The sequence below is a fragment of the Argentina anserina genome, chromosome 6, assembly GCF_933775445.1.
Source record: "Argentina anserina chromosome 6, drPotAnse1.1, whole genome shotgun sequence".
NCBI classification, from domain to species: Eukaryota; Viridiplantae; Streptophyta; class Magnoliopsida; order Rosales; family Rosaceae; genus Argentina; species Argentina anserina.
In genome coordinates, this window is record NC_065877.1 from 24,734,942 (window position 1) to 24,747,673 (window position 12,732).

Here is a 12,732-nt window from a genome sequence, read left to right on the forward strand (position 1 = left end):
TAGCGTAATAATTTATTTAAGTTAATTAGTAATTAAAGTACTACAATAAATTACTTGCTAGCGCGCAACAGTGTACTATGCTTCTAATTTAGAATGCAAATAGCATGATGAGCAATCAATCTTAATTGTTGAAACAGAGTGACTGCTCATTATGTTATCTCATTCTACAAAAGGAGCGTGCCATACAAACATATATATATGCTGCATCTACACTTTCAAACTAAAACCCGCTCCCATAAGCCGGAGCCCAATAATCAGCTCCAATGTTAATGTCACCCCCGACATTCTGAGTGCAAGAAACAGGAACCAAACACAACCCTTTACTTCTTAGATCCTTTGTCTTATGATCTTGATGAGAATCCTGCTTTATAACCACAGCATATAATAGATCGAAACTAATCAGTTTTTATTTCTAGCTAGAATGTCAAAAGTGAGGAAATTTGAACTGATAAAACTATAACGGCATTAGTGCGACAATTAATTTGTTTATATCGATCATTATTGTATGATGATGATTAAGAGAAAGCCTAGACCGGTGATGTTGATCCTCATTGTAAATAGTGCATGGCATATTATAAGCAATCTGGGGATAAATAGAAACAGAACCAGTGATCTTTGAGACCAAGGAATATATACCTGGTTAGGAGCCCCTTTTCTTTTCAGACTGCCATTGTCATTCAACAGCTATATGGGCAAAAAACAAATACATATCAGTACGAAATATTTCAATGTTTACCATCCGTTTGATTCTATCCTAGCTATTAGATTGATAGTCCCATTTGCAGCAGATTTTGTTTTTCTATTAATCCATTTTAATTTATAATTTAAAGTTTTGTATAAAGCTGAGAACCTTGTTCCTATAGTGCTTTGATCTTTATCATATGTGATTAAAATGGTTCATTAGATATATGCTATCTTTTTATATTCAAAGCCTCCCTAGCTAGATGGTGCTTTGCTTTTGTGGGTGGTGATGGATCCAATAAAGCTTACATGACCAGGGTCTTCAGGAAATACACAATTCCTTTATCCTTGAACCTAAGGTGATTAAGTTGATCTCTCTCATCAATTATATCCTCTAATTACTTATAACAACACACTAATTAATTAAGCTTGTCCACAATTTTGTGTGTGTGTGTACGAGAGAGAGAGAGGGAGAGAGAGAGAGAGAGAGAGAGAGAGAGAGAGAGAGAGTATCTATATATATGCTTTGGAAATGGGGATCGGATTGATATTGCATAAGTATGGGTACTTACAGAGTGGGGGTTATTCCTCATGTTTTTGGAGGCATTGCCCAAGTAAGGGGAGCTGAGGGCCTGAAATGTTCAAAAGGAAGGAGGAAAGGAATATAAAGTTTATGACTTTCATAACAAAAGAATGTTTTTCTTTTCTTAAGAGAAAGCATGAATTATTGAACCAACTTTAAGTGCGTGCTTCTGAGTAGTGATCCTGAGCTGCTAGCTGTAGCAGAGTACAGTTCTATATACAATTTTATAGAAACATCACCTCAATTTGACTCTGAAGGAATCTGATGTACCCAATGGCTTCTAACAAGACAGATGCAGTGTCAGTCTGCAAAAGAGAAAACCACATGCACAAACCTCAACACCTAAATAAATCATAAACATTTGGCATCTCTAGCTTCTCCACCTCTTTGATGTGAAAAGAGAATCCAAGCTAGTGAAATAAAGAAGATAATTGAAATCAGTAGTATGCTTGCTGGTGTTCATAACTGCATAACCAAAATGAATTAGATGAAGGGAGGATGGTCTGGACCTTTCCGAATGGGGAAACTATTTGGTGAAGGGCAGTTATTCTATCTCCTAGCTTCTCCTTTCTCACCTGATAATGCACAGTACATATGAGGAAAACTAAATTAGGAGCAGTATATATGTTTTTAATTCGGATGCTGACGATAGATCATATCAGTTTAGAATCTAATTAGACAACTTGAGCAAGAGCACCAGCAATTGCAGTTAATAAACTGATCGACATAATTAACCTTAATTATATAATGACCTACACAGAGAGCGAGAGAGAGAGAGAGAGAGAGAGAGATATTTCTGTTAACCTTTAGTGGGGGTTGGCTTCCAGATGGTTGAACCCTAGCTTTCTTGCACACTCCGCCGGCGGGAGGACTACTATTGCACTGTAAGTACAAAAACAACATATGCATATATATATATATATGTATGTATGAAAAATATAAGAAAACCCAGATAGATTCACCTAGTGCTTACATAATTAAAAATTAAATGGCGTGAAAAAATAAAAATAATGTCATCACTAACCTCAGATGAGTGATCTGCATGCTGGTTCTTCTGGTTATAGGAAAAGTCCAACATATTATTACTACTCAAACTAGTGACACAAGACCTAGGGGATGAAACTGGCATGTTGATTTGCACTGCTGACCAAGATGGCCTATTATTATAAGGTGCCCGGAATTCTTCATGTCCTCCATCACCACCACACAGGTTGCTCTGGGAATTATTATCTTCTTGCTTTATAATATTACTATCAACAGCAGGATTAACCCTTGGATACGACTGTGCAATCAATATTTGCTGATGATCCTCCCAATTCTCCATCCTTTTTGGTGGAAAATGATTCAAACTCCCATAGTTATCTTGATCTTCTCCGGACAATCCACCCCTGAAAACAAATACATTCACCTAATTATCCTAGAAACGAGATTTCATATATTGCAACCTCATGTCGATCACAGACTATATATATGTCAATACTGAGCAATTCACAAGATATAATAAACCCAAAGTGCGAGTGTGAATGTGCGATCAGCCGATCAGTATATATGCTACTTACTGACACACCCAGCAGATAAATGGGGTAGGAAGTACCACCACTCAGATAACTGAAATAACTCATCAAATAACAGAGAGAGAGAGAGAGTTACAAAAGTAATTGGCTCCAAGATTGTGGAGGCTCGAGATTAGGCTGATCAGGGACGAAGGAATTGAGCTGAGGGAGTGAATTAGAAGATCCAAGCACATATTGAGAAGGGAAGATAGATGACGGCGGATGCATGCTCCACCAGTTAGGGTTTCCAGCCATCATTTGTTGCGCTTATGACAACTTATGAAAAACACAACCAGCTTCTATTTCTGATCACTAACATCATGCGCGCTTTGAACGAAAGGATCACAAAGGAAACCAAAAAAGAACTCTCCTTTCCTGGCCTCTTCTTTGGTTCCTTTGCTTTGCGCTTTCCTTTCTCTTTTGCTTTCTTTCTCACTTTTTTATACTACCCTGTATATGCACCCACACAAAACTTTGCTAGCTAGAAGCTTTTGTGGATACGTACTATTTTGCTTTTGTCCAATGAGGTTGAATTAATTGGAAGGTTATGAGTCTATGCCTCTAAAGAAAACTTAATAGAGATCGAGGTGGGTTGAGCTTAATGTTTCAAATGGAACAAGATTTTAGTAATACATTTTTTTTTATTCCAGCTTTAGCTTTCTGAAGAAAGTGCTAGCAAAAAGCTAGCATGTGTGGGAGCGTTTCTGACCCTTATAAACGAATCAATTGTTCCTAGCTGGGGTTTACTTCCCCTAATCAGGGTTGCATATTAGGACTTAATTAAGGTAGAGAAGTCCGAACACAACTCATTGCATCGCTCACTCACTGTAGGATCAAAATAATAATGCAATAGTTAAGAAAAATCAGGAAAAATTTGTTACGATTTAAAGTGGCGTAGAAAAAAACTGTCAATCAATTAATAATGAAACTAAAAGTGTATCGAACACTTACGGTAGAAAATAGAGGCAGATTTAGCATCCCAAGTGACACCATTCTTTACTGAATGTTACCCTTGAAGAGGATCGACGAGAATCACAAATAGCGTACTTCATACTAAGCAAGAAACAGAGGTAGATTAATTGGCAATCCAAGTGACACTAGATACAGCTGAATGTACATCAGCCCTGAAGAGAACGAGAAATGGAGCAGTAATTAAGCACCGATGGTGGTGGAGAAACCGAATCCGTCGCTGACTCCTCTTCTTGTGAACATATTGCACTCTAGTGGATGATCATTGTGCAAATCCGATGGTAACCATGCATGAAGATACAATGATGCTCCCCAAAATCACCTCCAGAGGAACAACCCTAATTATGTGTTGACATCGGACCAGTTCATTGATTTAATTAAGTTGTAATTGTGGCATCCAAATATTTACTCCATCTCATTGGTTAAGAAAAATGCTACCTTTCCGAGTATTTATTACTAGAGCGAGGTTCTTTTTTTTTTATCTTTTTTTTTCTTTAGAGAAAAATAATGTATTCCAGTTGCAAGAGCATACAACCAACTATTGTTAGGTTATGTATGTAAAATCTCTAATGCAATACTGCAAAGCAGACTCATTGTTCAAACTGTACAACAAACATTGAAAGATAAATCCAAAAACTACGTTCGATCTACACTATTAAAACCAAAAGAAAGAAATATATATATATATATATATATACAGAAAAATAACCACACAACTCTTTTTTATAGGTGAATTAATGAGGTCAGAAAAATAACCACACAACTCTAATCTCATTAATCTCTTGGTGTATCCCTCCACGCATCAAAACTATAAACAATTTTCTAAGTAGAGCTTTGCATGAGAAACAAACGTCGCTTCCCTCCATTCGAGGTCTTCATTCTTGGACCCGTCACCACTGCAAAGAGATGTCAAACAAACCCCAGCCTTAATAGATTTAAGATGCCACCTCGATAGGATATCAACCTGATTCGACTTCGATTAATTGCATTGTGCGCTCACTCACCGTGTGCGCTCACTCACCGTGTCATGACCTCCACGTACGAAGCTGAACTCGAATAAGAAATCTACATGTCCTTCTCACACAAATAAATTACAACCAAAACTGGTTTCTTCTTACACTTGGATATGAATCCCAAAAACGATGTTTGTAAGTTTGAGTGGTCCGTCGTGTCATTAGGTGTGCCATTTTTACGATGCATATCATCTTTATAGACTATTTAATCATCGGTTAGTTCTTGTTACCAATATAATGACATGGGAAGAGTTGTCTTTGAATGTCATACTTGCAGTTTTGGTATATAGTGCTTAGTAAAACGATTTTCTTCTTGAGATTGGTCGTGAGAAAGTATCAATTGCGCTTAAAATTATTTAGGTTACAGTTGAATCCTTTATGTTCTTCTTTATTGTAATCTCAAATTTCGATAGGAAGGGGTGTGTAATATTTCATGTTTGCTAAGATAACCTTCCATAATTTAGAGCATCTTCAACAATTATTTTTAAAATTCTCTATTATAGAGGATGCAAACACCAAATCTCTAAAAAAAAAAACCTCAACTCCAACAGCTCATCTATTCTATTTTATAAATTAAATGAAAATGTATATAATTAGATGAAAATCAAATTGAGTAATAGCATAATTTATATCAAGATAGACCATAGATCATTTTGTTGAAGGAAAAAATATCATTAGTGTGTTTTCGTTAAAATAAATAACGGAATTAGTTAATGACGTTTATAATCAACAAACGTAACAGATCAATCACCATTATGTAGTCTTATTACCATTGTAATTACCATTTACTTATATTGTAATTCTGACCCCATATATAAAAGGGAGTATCAATGAAATGAGGAGACTAATTTCATATTTCGTACAACACGTTATCAGCATGTAGTTCTAGCCATGTGCTTTAAAAAAATCCAAAACCCTAGCTTATGTTAAAGAACTTTTTTTGCAGAAAAGACAAGAAAATAGCAGAAATTGTTTATGCCTAGAGCACTCAAAAAATTGATCTGGGCACCCCTCCTCTCCTCCGACAACCGAGGTCGACGACGATGATGACCCCCCCCCAGTCATCCATGCATCGATGATGCCTCTACCCAGGCAAGATCGAATAGGCGATGTGGTTGCAAGCCCAGTGTGCAACCACGTTAGGGTCGTTGAAGCCCCAGATCTCGGCGTCTCTTGAGTGCGACACGCCTCCCAAAGCACAAAACCCTCGACGACGATGACATTGTCGAACACCTATGTGCCTGCCCAACCCGCTCGACCCCAAATCGACGTGTAGTCGACGCATAACATATAACGACGGTTGGGCCTCAACTTGTTGATGCGATGCCGATCTGATTGCATCAATCCAGAATGTCACACTGAGATAACGAGATCGGAGATCGAGATCAGCTCATGATTCGTCGACTGCCGCGCCCCCGGTCGATCTGCAAATTACAAGCTCCACCCGCCGAGAGCTCCCGATCCAAACCGGATGTGCTCGACCCCCCCCCCCCCCCCACATAAAATAGACTTTACCCATGGTAAAATGGAATATACCTCTTTTTATAAAAGAATTTGAAGGGTAATTCTAGAAATTACTAGATAATTAGTTTACTATTTAGAATTTATTGTTTCACAGTAATATAATTTACATTTTATGGACAATTAAATTCAATTTATCCTGATTAAAGTGATTAATCATATAAATTTCGTTGTTTTTGTATGTAATTCATCAAATGTGACGAGTGACATGGAATCGTGAGATCAAGAATTGTTTAATATGCAGTTTATTTGGCAAACTTGCAAGTAAGATCTAAACTAGTATTGCCGCTGTTATTAAATTTAATTCATTTACATGAAAGTATGCATGTTACGTGAACAAAGTAGTCTCTGAATATTGTGACATATTATATGCCATGCAAATTTAAATTTATTTTTTAATTTGATTGGGTAGCATGTATTTGAATCATAATCACATGATTTACACTTTAAGCATTATATTTATACATGACATTTGGCATGCATTGTGAGTATTGGTCTAAATATCGCTTATCAATATCGTATCGGTCGAGTGTAAAATGATATATCGGGGATATATCGATATATATCGGTTTTATCGGATTTACTTATTTTCAATAAAATTTATAAAATTATACTTCAATATGTACCAAATAAACTAAAAAAACGGTACTAAGTAAACTAAAGAAAATAAATACTTGATTTTGTGACAATTAAAGTACACGAACGTCAACTAATAATAAAAATAGGTATTTAAGAATGATTATTGATGCTTAAAATTCATCATATATATTTAAAATATATATAAATTTAAAATATATATGAAAAAATGAAAAAATTATATAACTTTTTTTTAAAAAGAGAGGAAATAAATATTAAAAAATTAAACAAAAATTGAAAAATAAAAATAAAATCAAAGTTTGACCGATATTTAACTGATATATCGGAGTTTGACCAATATTTGACCATTGACCGATATATCCAACCGATATGGCGATATCATATCGTTTTCTAAATATCACCGATATATCGGCCGATATATCCGATATTTAGAATAGAGATTGTGAGTACGATAATTGCCTTAGTTTTGTAAATTACTTAACCATGTAAGATGCTATGCTCTACTTGTTGCACATGCTAGTCTATATAATTTTTATAATTATTTTATTTAGCATGTTATATGAAATAAGCATAGCCATGATAATGAAATTTTATGAGCATTATATGAAAATGGACAAACATATTATTGTGATAAAGTATTTTCACGAAGCAACGAAAAATATGATCATTGTAATTGCTAGGGTCTTGCAATCTTATTTATATTTTTGTTGGAAATTAATTAAATTGTATATCTTTATTGTGATGATTTAACTTCACAAAGCTCTAAAGTGACCATAATGTACCTTGGTGTGTTTAGTTTTTCGTGTATGTCCATTTAGAGTTTTAGGCTGCTAAACTAATAAGTCACGTACTCTATCTACAATTGGACACAATATATATTACACTCCAAAGAATTTGAGTACCAATCTCCCATGCGAGCCAGTCAAGCCTTAACCATGATGAATCATGTAAACATGTTTCATGCATGTAGCTTGGAAGCATACTTCAAACATATTGAATGACAATGTAAGGTCTTTGAGGATAAAGAAATTTTCTCAAAAATAAATTTTGCATAATAAGACAGTAATAACCCAAAGCAAAAAAAGGCAATTACTATAAACATGTAGTTTAATGCAAACTTATCGATGACAATTTCTACCAATGTACCGAGTGACAAAAAGGTATATGGGATATGACATGAGCAATGAAGAGTCTTATTACAAAAAACGTATAGAATAATGAGAGTACGACGATTTGAAAAAGTATATTCAATATCAAATTACAAAGAGAAAGCTCCTTAATTTTAAGAGCGACACAAATCTAAGTTAATTCAAAATGTTTCAGACTTTGATTATAGTCTGCCACTAATTTTTCAAACTATAATTGTAATGGCTATTATATATGCCTAAAATTTCATTAAACTTTGGTATTGATGTATCTTTGGATTGGACAAGACCTTGATGCAACCGTTGACATACAACCAAGGTCATGAATTTTTCTCAATGAAATGATGAGAATATTCGAATATTAATCAAGGTATATGTGGTTCGATTTTAAAATTTTGACTTTGCGAAGTACTGCATAAAGTAAAAGAACTTTACAAAAGATTAGTATGACATGGATAACTAAATGTAAAGAAATGCATCATGCGATTCTCACGGCAATAGTACTGAAGACTATATCCGTAGATATAAATAATAATATTAATAGCGATCGCTAATGTATACTCTTTCGGGATTCACAATGTACATGCATTATATAATGAAGATATTGTTTTACGATTCTATCCAATTACTCTACAGAATTGGGTTTATTTACGATGTTTAATTATGTTTTATACCTCATTGACACTTTATGTAACAAGAGCCCACAAGAGACGATCAGACCCTCATATGTTTTAAATATTTATGTCAACGACCTTTTCATGTGAAATGAATAAATGAGATTACAGTTGACTTCATTTGCATTATCTGTAATGACTGCGGAAGTAACCGAGTATCAGAGAAGTTTATATGTCCAGTTAGCAAGTATATATGCAACTACTAAATTGAATCTTACAACGTCAAAAGAAAGTGAAGTTCGGGATTCTGACATATTTTGGCTTTGTCACACTCATTGGGACCCTAAGTTGTGATATGTGTATCTGTATACTTAAGAAATGTCATACGGATACTCATGTTTTGGATAAATAGAAGAAAGAACAAAAGAAACAAAGAACTGTAAAAATCCTTAAAATATAATTTTATGGAGGAATTGAAGATGTGATTTCAACCCCATATTTCATAGCCCCTTGAGGCTGAACTGTCAAATGTTTGATGCACAAGTATATGCACTAACTATATATTAAGCTTCTTATGTCCATTGTGATTATGTATGTAAATCTAATCATTCAAAGCCTATCACGTAAAGAAATTTGGATTGAGACCATCTTATGCAAAGGACACATGCATTCTCATTATGTTCATACAGTCGATTGAATCCAACGAAAAAAATTATATGGATTGATTCAACCAATTTGCGAACACCTCAAATATTTTATGGTGTTGGTTGAGGTGCCGACAGGCTTGTCACGTGTCATCACACCATTCACTACTAACACAAATGTTGTTTATGTTAGTTACAATTCCACTTGGTCTCATGGAAAACGACTGCAATAATAGTCTTAATAGTGGTAATGTGCACCAATATTTCCGTTTAGAGTGATGTAATATTTACAAACATCTCTTATTCATGTATGCTCGGCCATCACTATCATTATTGTAAACGAAATTACAATCTATGACATCGAAAGATTGAAATACTTGAGCTCGCTGGGATTGACACGTATCTACAATCCTTGAGCCCAACCGGAGTAACCAATGTGTCAAATTGCGATGCCACATCGCATAATGGTAAAACCAATTATTTTGAATACATATTCTCATTGGATATGAGCATCCAACTATAGTCAGCTATGTCGAAACCTTGATAGGCAATCTCTTTTTTCGCCAGCAATGCGGAATGTCACTTTAGTGAGACAGTCTTCCCGTTGTTAAGGGAAGATAAGAACAAAGAATGTTCAAGTGAAACGATATGAATTATCGTGGTTTGTCCCTACTATGTCTTATCTTGATCCTTACTATTGCACAAAGTGACAAGATCACAAATCAGCTGCAAATATGCTTGCAAGGATAAATGTCCTAAGAATAGGGCATAACGCCGCCCAAGAGAAATTGGGCACATGGTGACACAATAAAGCGACATAAATGGTGTCACATGCCGTGGCTCTCCAAGAAAGAAGGGGGATACCACCTTAGGTTCGATATATACTCAATTGAAGAAATAAAGCGAGTTTGGCACAATCAGATTTATTGATCCATAATCTCAAATCCGCCTCATGAGAATTTCCTGGATTTTGGTTATCATTAGGGGACGCCTCAGATGTTAGAACAAATCCTTGGAAATATAGGGATTTCTACAAATACAAACCACATGAGGATATAAGATATTGAGTTTTGATATCGAACCATGCTTCGTTGAGAAATAACAATGTAGTAATTTTGGCCTAATGGAAAGAAGCGATCGAGCATGAATCAATATTCACTAACAAAGAAATAAGTATTTGGGTAGGTGAAGTCGACACCGCAAGTGTAAACCCTATCATATATCTTTGTTAGAATGCGTAATGAGAAATAATAACTTAGACTTATCTTATGGCGCAAAGTCTCTCACAAGCGCACTGGAATTGACTACGAGGAGATATTCCTTTGTTATGGACCACAAAGAGATATTCTCGTAATGGATGTCATTTCACTCCACTACCTTATCAGTTTGGTAGTTTCCGAAAAAACTGATAAATGCAGCTTATGAATGGTGAAATAAGATATCTCTATGAGGATCGATATTAAGAGATATATACATGAAGTCCTAGAACCGACTTCATCCACTCAAGAAGTGGCTCTAAACCATGAAGCACTACAAAAGGAATTGAAACTTTATTTGGAATAGGGATCAGATGAATTATGTCATTGCGAGTTTAATGGATTTACATAGTCTCTTAATGAACTAAAGAGATGTCAACATGTATTGTAAATACGAAGTCGAGAATGAAAAAGATATTTGGGAAGACACTGTCTCGATATGGATCTCGAGGACTATAATATTGATCATTAACCATCAATCGGCATTAAGCACTCTAAAGGTTAAAAATGAGACTTCTATAACTCCCATGGTCAGTCAAGTTCTTAAAGATAGATCCGTTTTCATCTAAATGGAAGATGACGAATAAGTGTTGGAAAATGAGATTTTCTATATAAGTGCAAAGACGCATTATTGCATTGAACACAAGATATGCAAGACTTGACCTCTCATTCGTTGTATAGCTATGCGTCCACGCAACAACAACACCTAAAGGTTTAGACTTATTTAGTCTTTATACAGAAAAGAGAAAACGACATGGTGAGAATGAACACTATCCACGTCGCCGCCAAATATGTTTAAAGTAAATATGCAAAAGTTATCAAAGCTCCCATGATTAATGTAAAGATCAGAGGGAGGTGCAGACATCAAGTGGAGTCTATCACATATATTTTAATCTCAAATGTAATAGGTCCGTTGTGCTCTTTTTTCGTTCGACCAAAGTTTTATTTTCTCTCACTGGGTTTTGTTACTTGACAAAGGGTTTTTAATGAGGCAACACCTTATGCACCATTATATATTCAAGTCGGCACAAGGGGAAGTGTTGAAGAAAAAAACATCATTAGTGTACATTCGTTAAAGTAAATAACGGAATGAGTTAATGACGTTTATGATCCACTGACGTAACAGATCAATCACCATTATGTAGTCTTATTACTATTGTAATTACCATTTACTTTTATTGTAATTTTGACCCCCTATTTAAAGGGAAGTATCAATAAAATGAGGAGACCAATTCCATATTTCCTACAATACATTCCTTTTTTTGTTATTTTTTAGGAAGGATAGTGAATTGGTTTTGTAAGAAATAAAGTTTAAAGATTGTTTTAAAAACTATAGAGATTTTGAAAATTCTACAAATCTAGAGATTTTGTTTCTCTATTTTCCCATTCTCTATTATAGATGACGGTTTAGATGAGCTATTTGAGCTAAAAATTCTTGTTTTTCCTCTATAATAGAGATTATTTGGGTTTTAGAAGATATAGCTTTTGGAGATGCTCTTAGAGTTACTTTTTTCATGTAAAGCTTGTAAAACTTTAATTATATATATATATATATATATATTTCTTTTTTAAATTTTCTCAAAAAAAATCCTCATCATTTTATTTTAGGGCTTCTTATAAATAAGTCGCATTTGATACATGAAATTAGAAAAAATCAAGCAAGATTACAAAATTAGAATAAAATCATCTAATTAAATCTCTTAAACAGTTTCCCACGAATTTAGTAAAAATTTACAGTACTGTCACTGCTCCAAAAAAAGAGAAATGAGGCTTTTTTCTTACTCCTTCGCTGGCTTCCTCTACCGAGGATCTCCAGTAACGAAGACGACGACATCACAACAGTACCAATCTGAACCAGATCAGACCGGAGCGGGTGGCCAAGCGAGAAACTTAACTTGACGTCGTTGTAGGAAAAGAAGATGGAGGCGGGAAAGTCCGGGAAGATCGAAGGTCTTCGTCATATTCCTGGATATTCCGTTGAAGATTTAGAAGAGCCGCACCGGCGACGCATCAGAAACTTCCTCTCGAATAGGAAAAGCTTCGTCGATCCAAATCGGAGTCGTGGATGAAGGAGGAGTTGTTGATGGCGGAGCTACCTCAGTGGAGTCGCACAACTTTCTTTCTCGCGCAGAGATGCGACACTCTTGCTTTGGAAG

The 12,732-nt window shown here is 35.1% G+C and overlaps 1 protein-coding gene across 3 annotated transcripts; it reads right to left on the reverse strand.

Moving 5' to 3' along the window:
• On the reverse strand, nt 1-3,238 carry LOC126799231 (transcription factor bHLH68-like). 3 transcript variants are annotated; one of them, XM_050526391.1, is made up of 8 exons: nt 2,915-3,238; nt 2,289-2,652; nt 2,069-2,146; nt 1,774-1,839; nt 1,504-1,569; nt 1,254-1,313; nt 637-684; nt 1-361 (listed from the first exon to the last, which is right to left on the reverse strand). In XM_050526391.1, exons 1-8 carry the CDS (start codon nt 3,073-3,075, stop codon nt 221-223), a joined length of 984 nt encoding a protein of 327 aa, XP_050382348.1. In that variant the 5' UTR covers nt 3,076-3,238; the 3' UTR covers nt 1-220. The 3 variants fall into 3 exon arrangements, with proteins under 3 accessions (XP_050382348.1, XP_050382347.1, XP_050382349.1); XM_050526390.1 differs by having other exon boundaries at nt 1-364; XM_050526392.1 differs by lacking the exons at nt 1-361; nt 637-684 and adding an exon at nt 1,009-1,035.
• Between the last annotated feature and the right edge of the window lie 9,494 nt (nt 3,239-12,732).